This window comes from Oncorhynchus masou, chromosome 9 (assembly GCF_036934945.1).
Source record: "Oncorhynchus masou masou isolate Uvic2021 chromosome 9, UVic_Omas_1.1, whole genome shotgun sequence".
Taxonomy (NCBI): Eukaryota; Metazoa; Chordata; class Actinopteri; order Salmoniformes; family Salmonidae; genus Oncorhynchus; species Oncorhynchus masou.
Window position 1 is genome coordinate 78,066,236 of NC_088220.1, and position 14,013 is coordinate 78,080,248.

Below are 14,013 nucleotides of genomic sequence, written 5' to 3' on the forward strand. Positions count from 1 at the left end.
AAAATAAGTTAAACAACACGCAAAAAAACACACAAAATAGCAATTGGTTAGGAGCCTGTAAAACAGGAGCCAACTCCTCCAGCGACATAGTAACAACCAGCAGGGGTTTCTACTCAGTGAACTCAAGCACAGCACTACAACATGAGAAGCAGGAGGAGCACAAATCCACCACTTACTTCAATAGCAAAGTAAAAGCCATTACCGAGCAGCCATTAACTAATCTCATTATCTGTGGCCATCTTCGGAAGGAATCCCTGCTGGTGGATGACAGGGGATTAAAGTACTGATACCGTCTGGCCACTTTACTGTGACTCACATAGACAGGTTTGACTGGTGCCATGCAGGACAGTAGTGACATCCTCTCCAACACATCACAATGTGAAAACTGAAAACACCTGTAATCTATCAAATGCTATTGAAATGTATTGAAGTAGGGAACCTGGTGGTGCTACTCACCCAATCCTTCTTTGACACACCCACATTGTGTAGGGAACCTGGTGGTACTACTCACCCAATCCTTCTCTGACACACCCACATTGTGTAGGAAACCTGGTGGTACTACTCACCCCGTCCGTCTCTGACACATCCACATTGCCATTAGCATCGTCATCCATCTGCTTGTGGATACTGCGGATGGCCTCGAAGCTGAGGATGGTATTTTCATCGTGGCACCGAGGCTCATCGATGCGACAGAGTTCTGAGAGAGAAAAGACAAGTTCAACTTGAGTCAACAGTTGTACAGGGCCAGCAATTGTACAGGGCTCCCAACAATACCTGAACTTGGGCGGAAAATCATATATATTGTATACCGGTAAAAATTTCCAACAGTTTGGGGCACCCTAAAGCTACGCCACTGCTTGTAACTATAAGTTACACTATCAAAGATATGCCAAATAAATTATTTCCAACTCAGGGCTCCACCTATGCATTTGGTTTGCTAACGCACTAGCTAAGTGGCTAGCTAAGTGGCTGGCTAAGTTGTTGGCTAAGTGGCTGGCTAAGTGGCTGGCTTGCAAGATCAAGCTCCTTAGAGCAGATACAATCTCCTACTGGATCAAGATTCCTGCTGCCATAATTTGTTTTGTGTGTCAAAAGAATAATGTTGGGGGTTTTTTTGGAAAGAAATTAGCGCCCTTTGTGTGCACTGCCAGTAATACCGTATACCCCAGTATGGTACAGGAACATTTTGAAGGTATCTGGATACAACACAGTAGGTCTAATGTAGGGTTGTCCACAACAAAAAACTTGGTTGACCAAGAGCCGTCTGTTCTTTCGACCAATCAATTTGGTCTACATTTTTAAACTTGTATTTTCCCAAATATAGACACACCCTATGTTTGAATAAAATCAACTATATGTAGGCTACTGAGCTTGTCTGATGCACTGTGATTCAAAATGAAGACACACAAATTACTAAAGAGGGAGAATATAGCCTACCCAGAAAAAAAAACAGAAAAAAAATATTCTCTCCTCCTACCCGCTGCTGCCTTTGCAGATTCTGCCATTAGGCTGCTGAAGGCCACAACAGCAGTCGGCAACCTTTTCCATTTGGAGTGCCAAGCTTTCCTATGATTTCTACTAATCCATGTGCCAGTTTTACATGTACATTTCTGTGGAACATTTCATTTCATGTATAATAAAGTCTTCATATCTCAAAATCAATGTCATGTGGTTAATCAAAATTCTATCGAAATGAAAATGATACAAATATAAAAGTAACTTGTATTGCAATCTACGTAAAAATAGCCTACTTAAAGCCAACAAATAAAAACATTGCAGCCTGCAGATAGAGAATATCCTGATAAAAATAAATATCCTATAAATCACATTGGCTATGCATGGCCTGTCTGCAAGAAACTTGAAACATTGTATCAACTATTAACTTGGTATGTCCCAAAACTAGTGCAAGCAAACTTGCAACATTGCATAAAATATTCTGTGCGCTCAGTTTCCCCTGCCACAGACACAGTTGTAGACTATTTGCGCAAGGGATAAGAAGTAATTAGGTAGGCCTATTTTAAGACTTTTACACCTGATCAGAGCATGACATTTTTTCCTCTTTTCATGTGGAGTGGTAATCGATAGAGAGACGCAAAAACATGTATAAAGTAAGCTACATTGAGGAACTACTGTCATTCTCTATGGATGTAAAAACACACTTTATTTACTTGCTGTTTGATGGGAATAAATGTTTTCTTTGAAAAGCTCCTTTGTGATGGTTAAGACAATCAGAAATAGTATCAAATGGGCACATTTATAGGCCTATATTTGCAGGTAGGCCAGGTAGCCTAGGCCTCCTTCCATGCATAATCAGGTGCATGTCCTTACTCAAGATTGTAAAGTGGCTGTTCCACTGGATGTCAGAAGGTGAATTCACCAATTTGTAAGTCGCTCTGGATAAGAGCGTCTGCTAAATGACTTAAATGTAATGTAATGTAAATGATTGACAAGAGAGCTGCAAAACAAAAGAAAATGAATAATTTGACAACTTGTAAATGGAATGAAATAAAACATTTTTTTTCTAACAAGTGTAGCCTAAGTTGTGCTCTCTGCAAACAACGTGTCCACTCCTACAATGACAACAGTAAGACTATAATAATAAATCAAATAAATTAACAGAAATTACCATAACAAACAAACATTGTAGATGAGAAATGGAAATTAACAGTAATTGTACTACTGGTGATACTGGTGTGCCATCCCCACAGCCTCCGCAATGGATTAGTCCACTCAGACAGGCCTCCGCAATGGATTAGTCCACTCACAGGCCTCCACAATGGATTAGTCCACCCAGACAGGCCTCCGCAATGGATTAGTCCACCCAGACAGGCCTCCACAATGGATTAGTCCACTCAGACAGGTATGAATCAGACAGGTGTCTCGTGTGCCATAAATCATTTTTTTATATTTGCCACTGCTCCCCCCAAAAAAATCTTGGTGAACAAACAGCCTATTGACCCAAACAAACAATCGACCAGTCAACTAAATGGGGTCAGCCCTAGTCTAGTGACAATCAGCTTGTAACACACTTCAGCTTATGGGTAGGCTAACAACAGCCAAAATGATGTCCACCTTGAAACCAAAGCAAGCCATTTGTTCAAATCCACACTGTGGCCTAGGAACTTTGCTGCTCACCGCAGAAAACCACAGGGGTGTTAAATGTAGCAGAACATTAACTAAACCTCGCAAGAGGCTATTTATAACCAGGCTGTGTTGTGGGGGGGTAGCTGCTTTCTTTTCAACAGTGTAACCTGAGTGTTGTCAACACATTGTTGTCAACACTCAGAATGACAAGGGTGCTGATGTTATGTCATCAATCCCAGTGCAACACGTGTGTAGGGAAGTAGAGTTGTGGTGAGGGAGAAGTCAAAGACCAGAGGGAACTATGGGTTCAAAACATCCAAATCCTTACTAGCCTAATGTTATTTTCCTTTACTTAGTATGGAATAAAGCCTACTGCTAGTAGTACATTTAATGAAGTGCCTTTTAATATATACCACATGGACATTTCTATAAATAAGGTTTTTTATATGAATAAAAAAAATAATCTGCATTTTGACATGTCCCTCATCATATTTTTCCAACTTTCCTGGGAAGATCGAACCCCAACACTTCTTCAGGTTTTCACCATCATTGTAAAGCCCTAGTTATGTTGTTGCTTTGATTGTCCTTTCTGAAGATGATTATTTATTTAATATGATTAGTGATTAATTTAGTCCTGTTCATCATTCTTAAGGTCAACCCTGTTACGTCAACTGAACTCTCATTTTATTTAATATAGTAAAACTATATTCCTTTATTTAAAAAACATTTAAGAAACATTGAAATATAATAGTCAAATTATAGTATTTAATCCTCTTTTCTGGTGTTTAGTGATGGAAAACTAAGCATAACACCCTGTTACTAATAGATGAGCTAGAAATGTTTTAACAATTAAAAAAATGTGAAGCTTGCATTGAATTGCCCTTCCCTGTTGCACAAAGCTTCCATTCTCCATATCACAAGGGCTAATTAATGGCTAATTAAGATGAAAACTTCAACCTTGTTATGGTCAACCGTTACTTTAATGGCACGTTATTGGCATGTACTATAGTCTTGTTGTTACCCCCTTGAGATGATAAAAGATTAGAGGTCGACCGATTATGATTTTTCAATGCCGATTATTGGAGGACAAAAAAAAGCCATTACCGATTAAATTGGCCAATTTTTAAAATTATTTATTTATTTGTAATAATGACAATTACAACAATACTGAATGAACACTTATTTTAACTTAATACACAAATAAAATAAATGTAGCCTCAAATCACAAAGTGTTGGAGAAGAAAGTAAAAGTGCAATATGTGCCATGTAAAAAAAAAAGAAGCTAGTTTAAGTTTCTTGCTCAGAACATGAGAACAGTGGTGGTGTTCCTTTTAACATGAGTCTTCAATATTCCCAAGTAAGAAGTTTTAGGTTGTCGTTATTATAGGACTATTTCTCTCTATACCATTTGTATTTCATATACCTTTGACTATTGGATGTTCTAATAGGCACTTTAGTATTACCAGTGTAACAGTATAGCTTCCTTCCCTCTCCTCGCCCCTACCTGTGCTCGAACCAGGAACACATCGACAACAGTCACCCTCGAAGCATTGTTACCCATCGCTCCACAAGAGCCACGGCCCTTGCAGAGCAAGGGGAACAACTACTTCAGGGTCTCAGAGCAAGTGATGTCACCGATTGAAATGCTATTAGTGCGCACCCTGCTAACTAGCTAGCCATTTCACAACGGTTACACCAGCCTGATCTCAGAAGTTGATAGGCTTGAAGTCATAAACAGTTCAATGCTTGAAGCACAGCTAAGAGCTGCTGTCAAACACATGAAAGTGCTGTTTGAATTAATGCTTACGAGCCTGCTGCTGCCTACCACCGCTCAGTTTGATTTGATATTTGATAGAGCAGTCTGACTTAATTATAACATAATAACACACAGAAATACGAGCCACAGGTCATTAATATGGTCAAATCCGGAAACTATCATCGGGAAAACAAGACATTTATTCTTTCAGTGAAATACAGAACCGTTCCGTATTTTATCTAACAGGTGGCATCCATAAATCTAAATATTCCTGTTACATTGCACAACCTTCAATGTTATGTCATAATTATGTAAAATTCTGGCAAATTAGTTCGCAACGAGACAGGCGGCCCAAACTGTTGCATATACCCTGACTCTGCCTGCAATGAACGCAAGAGAAGTGACACAATTTCCCTAGTTAAAATAAATTCATGTTAGCAGGCAATATTAACTAAATATGAGGTTTAAAAATATATACTTGTGTATTGACTTTAAGAAAGGCGTTGATGTTTATGGTTAGGTACACATTGGTGCAACGACAGTGCTTTTTTCATGAATGCGCTTGTTAAATCACCCGTTTGGTGAAGTAGGCTGTGATTCAATGATAAATTAACAGGTACGGCGTCGATTAAATGCAAAGCAGGACAAGCTAGGTAAACTAGTAATATCATCAACCATGTGTAGTTAACTAGTTAAGATTGTTTTTTATAAGATACGTTTAATGCTAGCTAGTACCTTACCTTGGCTCCTTGCTGCGCTCGCATAACAGGTAGTCGGTCGGCCGCGATCGTTGTCCAAAAATGCCGATTACCGATTGTTATGAAAACTTGAAATCGGCCATTCCGATTAATCGGTCGACCTCTATTAAACATCTTTATGAAGTGTGCTCTTTATGACAGACCGTTATATATTTTTATTTTACCAAGTTACGCTACCCAAAATGTACTCTATTCGTGGAACGACCCGCTATCTGAGCATACATTATTACACGTCAGCATAATAGCACGTACATAGAGGTCTATAGTTAGTAAGAAGTGTGTTCACTTTCACCTCAAGAATTCCAGCTATGCAGCCATTCCAATTCAGTTGTTTGAAAAAAAATAGTTGCATGAATGGTGTCACATGCCGGGAGTACCTCTGGCTGTAGTCATGGTCAGGAAACCATCTGGCTAGGCTGTATATTATGCTGTGTGTCTGCCTGGCCTGCAGTCTTCCCCTCTCTCCTGAGGGATTAGAAAACCTCTGCAGCAGCAGATCACAGACAAGGCCTCGCGTCAACTCAGAGGAAAACATTGTTTGGTCTGAGCTGCAGTCTGCAGACATTCTGGGCTGTATGCAGGAGGGTAACCAAGGCTGCCTTTAAGCCACAGAGATCTGCAGTGTAGCCAAGTGTCATTTCAGAAAGCTTCAATGTTCAAAGTTAAATATACAATCTCAGGTCAAAAGAATGGAGTCTTCATAATGAAACAGCAGGGTAAAAATACAGGCAAAATGGCTGAAAGAAGTCCTAGCCAACAGTCCGTAAAAGGGAAAGAGCTGACCAGATGGATCAAAGCGAAGTCTGTGCAAAAATGTTTTGCTTGTACGACTGTGTGGCTTATCCTGCCCAGAAACCTGACCAAAACACAAATGAAATAGAATCAATCATGGACACTCTTACTGACAGTTGTGGCTGCTTCACACAATGTATTGTTGTCTACCTTCTTGCCTTTGTGGTTTGTCTGTGCACAATAATGTTTGTACCATGTTTTGTGCAGCTACCATATTGTGCTGCTGCCATGTTGTCGTCATGTGGTGTTGCTACCATGCTGTGTTGTCGTCATAGAACTATCTTTATGTAGTGTTGTGGTGTCTCGTCGTGATGCGTTTTGTCCTATATTTTTTTATCTCAGTCCCCGTCCCCGCAGGAGGCCTTTTGCCAGGCCATCATTGTAATTAAAAAATAATGTAAATAGGGAAATGCCTACATTAGTGCAATGTCATCATATTTCACACTAAGAAATGTGATATCAGGCATCTTCCTGTGTGATGATATTTATCATGAGGAAGCACACAACAGCAAGTGTCCATGTGTGTTTACCTCCTGCTTGCTCTCCCATTTGCTGCACAATGTATCTCGTAGTATTACAACACTAGACAAGACCTGTAAGTAACTTTCCCCGATTAGCCCATTCAGAGTGAAAATTATAGCACAGCACAGGGCAGGCAGGAGCTTCTCTGCCATGGAATCCTACTGCAGCTTTATTTATGACAAAGACTTCAAAGAAATAGGGAAATTAAGGTAGCAAGTGCTGCACAGAAAATGGCAATGAGGCCAGAAAAGTGAAGATATGGAATCGCATTATATCAAGCAGTCTAGCTGTAGGCAACAGCATAGGGACAAATGATTCAACTTCTTTGGAGCCACAAAAGTCACCAAACCCTGACCTGTCAAGAGCTAGAGCAAGCTAGCCAGAGGCTGTGGCTTGGGCTGGACGGTATACCGTATTTTATGATATACCGGTATTGATGCAGGGACCGGTTCAGGTTTTTACTTTACCTTCAGAACGGTATTTGAATGTTGGTTTGTTAAATGTGATACACCATGTGTAATGTCAATTTTTATAGTTTACATCGCTACTTGAGTCTCTCTACTCTTTCTCTCCGTGCCGCTTTCCACACAGACCTAGGCATGGCCTGTCACTCAAGGAGCGCATTTGATGTTCCTCAACCATGAAACACTTGTGTTCAGTCTGCATGGTCAATGCAGCACATGCAACAATGTTGATGACAACAACGCTGTTCACGTTGTGTCTTATATATATATATATCCCATTTAGCAGACGCTTTTGTCCAAAGCGACTTACAAGTCGGCTGGGGCCACTACTTTTACATATGGGTGGCCCTAGCGGGAATCGAACCCACGACGCTTGGCGTTGCAAGCGCCATGCTCTACCGACTGAGCCACACAGGACACATAAATCCACTAGAGTTCTATGATGACACTATTAGTTTGTGTTTCTTACATCAGCAAACAGCTACTTTGTCTAGTCTTATCAAGTTGCCCTAAATCTTGTGAGACGCTAATTGTTAGCTAGCTAATAAATGCACTGAGTAAGATCAAACATAGCTAGCAGTGATGGTCTAATACAGCCTGATACCAGTGATGGTCTAAATCAGCCTGTTGTTTGTGCAACAGTATCTTCTAAATCAGAGGAATATGCAAAGCAAGAATGTTAGCTACATGAAGTAGCTAAGAGAAAACATGCAATGTAGCCAAAGCTTATAGGGTCCCCTAGGAAACACTTACCAACACTTTAGTTCCTACCCTGTCACAATAACTCCTCCATGGCATTTTAAACAATACTGTATTCAAAGTGCCCACTATTATATTCTAATTATAGAAAAGTCATATTTCCATGATTCCAACAGTTTTGCTCTAATTCGCAATTGCAACATTTGGTTAAAAATAAGTCCTAGATTAACTGCCAATATCGTGCAGGCCTACGTGGCAGTGTGGAAGTGATCTCTATTGAGCAGTAGTGTAAAGTACTAAAGTAAAAAATACTTTCAAGTACTACTTAAGTCGTTTTTTGGTATCTGTACTTGACTATTTTTTATTTTTTGACAACTTTTACTTCAATACATTCCTAAAGAATGTACTGTACTTTTTAACTCCATACATTTTCCCTGACACCTAAAAGTACTCATTACATGAATGCATAGCTGGACAGGAAAATAGTCCAATTCACACACTTGCCAATAGAACATCCCTGGTCATCTACTGCCTCTGATATGGAGGACTCACTAAACACAAATGCTTTGTTTGTAAATTATGTCTGAGCGTTGGATCGTGCCCCTGGCTATCTGTAAATGATGTCTGAGCGTTGGATCGTGCCCCTGGCTGTCCGTAAATTTAAAAAAAAAACAAGAAAATGGTGCCATCTGCTTTGCTTAATATAAGGAATTTGAAATTATTTATACCTTTACTTTTGATACTTAAACATTTGATACTTATTTACTCAAGTAGTACTTTACTAGGTGACTTTCACTTGAGTAATGTTCTATTAACGTATCTTTACTTTAACTCAAGTATGACAATTGGGTACTTTTTCCACCATTGCTATTGAGTGCAGGAAATGTAGAAATTATAAAAAGTGATGAAATTTGTTTTGGTTGAAGATGAATTGAACAGTATAAAACAATCAGAACTCATTGAAATCACTCACTACTCATAAAGCACTAGGATCACTCACTACTCATAAAGCACTAGGATCACTCACTACTCATAAAGCACTAGGATCACTCACTACTCATAAAGCACTAGGATCACTCACTACTCATAAAGCACTAGGATCACTCACTACTCATAAAGCACTAGGATCACTCACTACAAAGCACTAGAATCACTCACTACTCATTAAGCAAATGTACAATTTTTATTATTCAAAACTAAAATAGTCAAATTACTGTCCAATTTTTTTTTTTCAAAACCGTGGTTGAACATTTTGGCCATATTGCCCAGCCCTAGCTGTGACAGGTGGCAAATGTGGAATCAATTCTACAATATCCAGGCATATCAACAACCACCACCATCACAGCTGACACCCTGTGAGGATGATGGCACTTCCTCACCTAAAGACTCATACATTCCCCATTGTGTGTGAGTGTGACTGTGTTAATGTTAATTTGTTAAAGGCCCTGTTTCAGTCATTTTTCATATCCTTCCAGTCAAACATTTAGTCTGCTACAGTTAAGTGTGTAATTATATATGTGAGGAATGTGCGTTGAGTCAGGATTGTTGCCCCTCCAACCAAACTGAGTTGGTTGAACAGAAGGGTTTATGTGTTTGTGGGACAGAGGCAGTGTGAGTTGCTGAAAACAAGGACAGAGGAGAGCATAAATCTTACCTTTTGAACTTATATCCTGATTTTAACTGTTGTATTTATCCATTTATTCAAATAAATTCTCTATTTGAGTAAAACTGTTCCTGACTTCAAGAAGCCTTTATGTGCACGAGGAAACATACATCTTTGTCAAACACCCTCCCACTTCATTCAGAACTCTAAAAAGAAAAAATATATTTTTTTTAACAGTGTAAATAGGCTAAATAGAACAAGCTGCTAATCCATCAACTGACTTCCTGTCAGGTTTTCTGGAGCTGCTTGTTAAGACATGCTAACATTCGATGATTAGAAAGCCTTCTCTTCAGCACAAGCATAAAGGCAGTAGCATGTGCCACAAAAATGTGCCACTGCACTGCAGCAGAAAGTGGGGTGGAGCATTTCTGATCAAAAACAGTATTTCCTCTGCCTTAACTAGGCTGTACAGCTGCAATGGAAGGCACCAAATCTCAAACCCCATCTATAGTGGCAGTTTGACAATAACAATGCAGCTCAAAATGAAAGCTTCCTGGCTAATATGGCTCCAGATAACTGACTGACAAATCCATTCCAGGTCAAACTATTATTTAAAGTCAGCAACCTAAAAGCATAAATCTCGCTGGGGGCTCCAAATCAACCCACGCAAGTCAGTGTGCTGAACACTGCTAGCCTACTAGATACTAGTTAAGTCTACAACCCAAGTCAGTGTGCTGAACACTGCTAGCCTACTAGATAAGGGTTAAGTCTACAACCCAAGTCAGTGTGCTGAACACTGCTAGCCTACTAGATAAGGATTAAGTCTACAGCCCAGGTCAGTGTGCTGAACACTGCTAGCCTACTAGATACGAGTTAAGTCTACAACCCAAGTCAGTGTGCTGAACACTGCTAGCCTACTAGATAAGGGTTAAGTCTACAGCCCAAGCTAGTGTGCTGAACACTGCTAGCCTACTAGATAAGGGTTAAGTCTACAGCCCAAGTTAGTGTGCTGAACACTGCTAGCCTACTAGATAAGGGTTAAGTCTACAGCCCAAGTTAGTGTGCTGAACACTGCTAGCCTACTAGATAAGGGTTAAGTCTACAACCCAAGTCAGTGTGCTGAACACTGCTAGCCTACTAGATAAGGGTTAAGTCTACAACCCACGTGTGTGATGGTGGTGGTTAAATTTTTTTACTTTTAGGCCGTTGTTTTGGGTATTTGAAAATACTAGTGGGTCTACATTCCAGAACTCCAGCCCAGTGCTTCTTCAGAAAACACTGCCATTATGAAAAGCATGACGATGTTTATCACCTGCTATTCTCACTCACACACTCTTTTTCATTTGGTTTGCAAAATTTCTGGGTCTGGAGATCAGATATTTACATACTAGACTACCTTTTCAAAAGCTTTAAGTTATGTAACACTCTCTCTGTATGTGTGCCTGTAGAAGATTGAACACGCACTTGCCCTCTGGAACATTCCACTTCACTGCCGGTGTAATTACTGTTTCCCATCCTGACTCCAGGATGCCCAACCAGGCTTACTGTAGTAGGCAGTAGTCTGTAGTAGTCAACCCTCTCCAGGCACCGAGCCTCTTCATCACACAAACGCCACGAGCTAGTTCAACTGTTGCTGAGCACAGACACTAACCTATACATTATGCATGTGGCTAGGCCACATTCAATGAATATCTCACCACCAACAGGTCCAGAACAAACACTAAACCGTGTAATGTTTTACACCAAATACAATCTCTATTGGAGATGGGTCACTGTGATAGCCAAACATGTTGTATCACTCCATGACTGGGCCCCTGTCCAAGCCTTTACACAGTCTGGCCTCAATGCATGATGTCAAATCAAAGATCTTACAAGTAGAGGTACAATTACTGTAAGTGGTATAGAATAGACTTACTTACAGAAGTCTGGCCCGAGAGTGGTCTTCAAAGATATTGTTATTCATTTCTAAACGTCTCAATTGTTTCAGGAATAGGCCTACATTAGTTAAGGGCCCCTTAGACAGGAAGCTTGGCACTACATGATAAATTATGAATTCCACAAGTTCAACATCAACACTGTTCAAGTGTATAAACAGTGATGATAAAATGATGGGCAGGCACTTCAGTAGTCGGCAGCTGTATAAATATGACATGACAATGCGTGATCCATACCCACCAAAAAGGGAACGCCAGAAGAGACTCGTTAGGACATTCCCACAATTGTCCATTCGCAATCAACATAGCTAACATTTACATAAATCTAGGGGTCTGATCCAGTCGAAAACTAACAATGAATAGGCTAGGTCTAGTCTGCTATTGTAGCTGACATGAGGCTTAGGCACCTATATGATGTTCCTTACATTTTTGCTAAGTCTCAAAAATGCTCAGTGCCATGTAGTTTAGTTTAAACAAAATCTATGACAATCCTTTCACGTATTCCGTTTTGTTCTGACACTGAATGCTGTGGCAAAACTAGTGAAGATGAGTGAAAAATGTTTTGACTGACTTGTCAATAGGTAACAAAACAAACTCACTACGAAGATGCACGACTCCCTGACTTGACAGTGTGCCATGACCACCCGAGGACAGAGCTTAATGGAGATTGCATACCCTAACTATTCTCAGCATGGCTACATTTAGAGCCAGCACCATTCCTAAATACAGGAATGGTAGAGGAGGTTCTAGAACAGTGATAATGCAACAAATGTCTACAATGTGTCCAATTTTGATCACATTGTGTATGGAGTACTGTATGAATATACACATGCTGGCATATGGGCTGAATGATGACATCTGTGTCATAACGTTCAGAACTTTCTGAATGATATTTACATACCTGACACACCATTATCAATATGGTGGTCTGAGCTGGCTTGTACCATCCAGCTTTCCCCCAGGAGGCATAAGCATGCAATCCACAAGGTCAACGATTTGCTGAAATCCATAATGGAGGTTTGCTAGGAAGGGGATGGAGAGGAAACGTTAAGAGGGACATCACACATTAATAGCTACAATGTTAGCTACTAGCCTAATGATTTTACTATGCAAACTTCAGATTTCAAACAATGACACTGCATGATTATTACAATCTAAAAGGACTTAAGCATCAAATGAGATCACATCAGAGCTTTACAAGCCAAATATCATCAGACATAGTATAGAAGTCACATAGGGCTAAGTCAGATAATACAGGCTCTCACAAAAATCAGTGGTTGGCTAATGCTAAACCATAACACTACTAGCAAACAATTTTACCATCAATAAAATCATTATATTACATTACACGCCTATATTAGCTGCACATGGATAACAAGTAATCATAGCTAACGTTACCAGTCAGTAGCTAAAATACATGTCTGGCTAACCAACGTTATAAAAACAAAAAAGTGACAGCTGGGAGCTTGACAGCCCGGCCTGAATAGCTATCATAATCAAGTAAGTCGTTTCACGATTTTCTAGGTAGCCATTAAATGTATAGTAGCTAGTTAGTTACCTTTCAATACTTTTGCATTCGATGCTTTTCTTATTACAACTATCGTGGGTTACCGTAGACTCAAAGGCACGCCATCAATCGTAGGTCCATACTCCAAAAAGAAACCCATTTGTATTCCATGGATAAAAAGCGAAGGTAGCTGGCTAGCTAGCTAGTTGGCTGTCATATCTGCATATGACAGATGCCTTTCCGCTCTGTTTAGCCAGCTGAAGTTAGGTAGCTAGCTAGCCAGCCAGCAATGCGCAGACAATCCAATGCAACGTCCGAGTTCGTCGACTAACAGACACTTGGATAAAGCCAGCTAGTTAACGTTATGGTCAGGGCCGCTTCTTCGGGTAGCTCACCACCGCAACAGAACAGCAGCCTTCAGACCACTGTCAGCAGCTAGGAAGATGGCTAAACCGACAAAATCATCGCACACGAACTAGCTACAGTGATAGAACGCGAGCAACTTAGCAACCTCGTCCTTTTACGTCAATTTACTGGATAAGATACACTCAAGTAATAAAAAAAATGTATGATTGATTCAAACACAGAGCGGTCGTAATGCACTAGCTACATGTCCGCTACAGCCGGTTTCCCCCACACACAAAAAAAAAAATAATCTTCAGACTGGGTTGCTTCACCCATGTGAATCCAGCAATATTAACGAATCACTTCCTGTTCAGTTTTTTTTTATCTTCCTTCAAAATAATTGTACAGCTTGAACTATTGAATAAAAAATATATCCGGATATCTAATTATGTTACTGTTATTATATATTTAAGCAATAAGGCCCGTCGTTCCTAAGAACAGCCCTAAGCCGAAGTATATTGGCCAGATATCACAAACCCCCGAGGTGCC

The 14,013-nt window shown here is 40.1% G+C and overlaps 1 protein-coding gene across 3 annotated transcripts in view; it reads right to left on the reverse strand.

Moving 5' to 3' along the window:
- LOC135546642 (stromal interaction molecule 1-like) overlaps positions 1 to 13,790 on the reverse strand; it is a 61,578-nt gene extending 47,788 nt beyond the window's left edge. For 2 of the 3 annotated variants that reach the window (XM_064975232.1, XM_064975231.1), the window contains exons 1-3: positions 13,171 to 13,789; positions 12,514 to 12,634; positions 567 to 697 (exon numbers count right to left, since the gene is read on the reverse strand). In XM_064975232.1, coding sequence (XP_064831304.1) covers positions 567 to 697; positions 12,514 to 12,622 — 240 coding nt within the window. In that variant the 5' untranslated portion in view covers positions 12,623 to 12,634; positions 13,171 to 13,789. Of the gene's footprint in view, positions 1 to 566; positions 698 to 12,513; positions 12,635 to 13,170 lie in introns of all 3 variants that reach the window. The other variant, XM_064975233.1, reaches the window with a different exon arrangement.
- Positions 13,791 to 14,013: the final 223 nt, after the last annotated feature.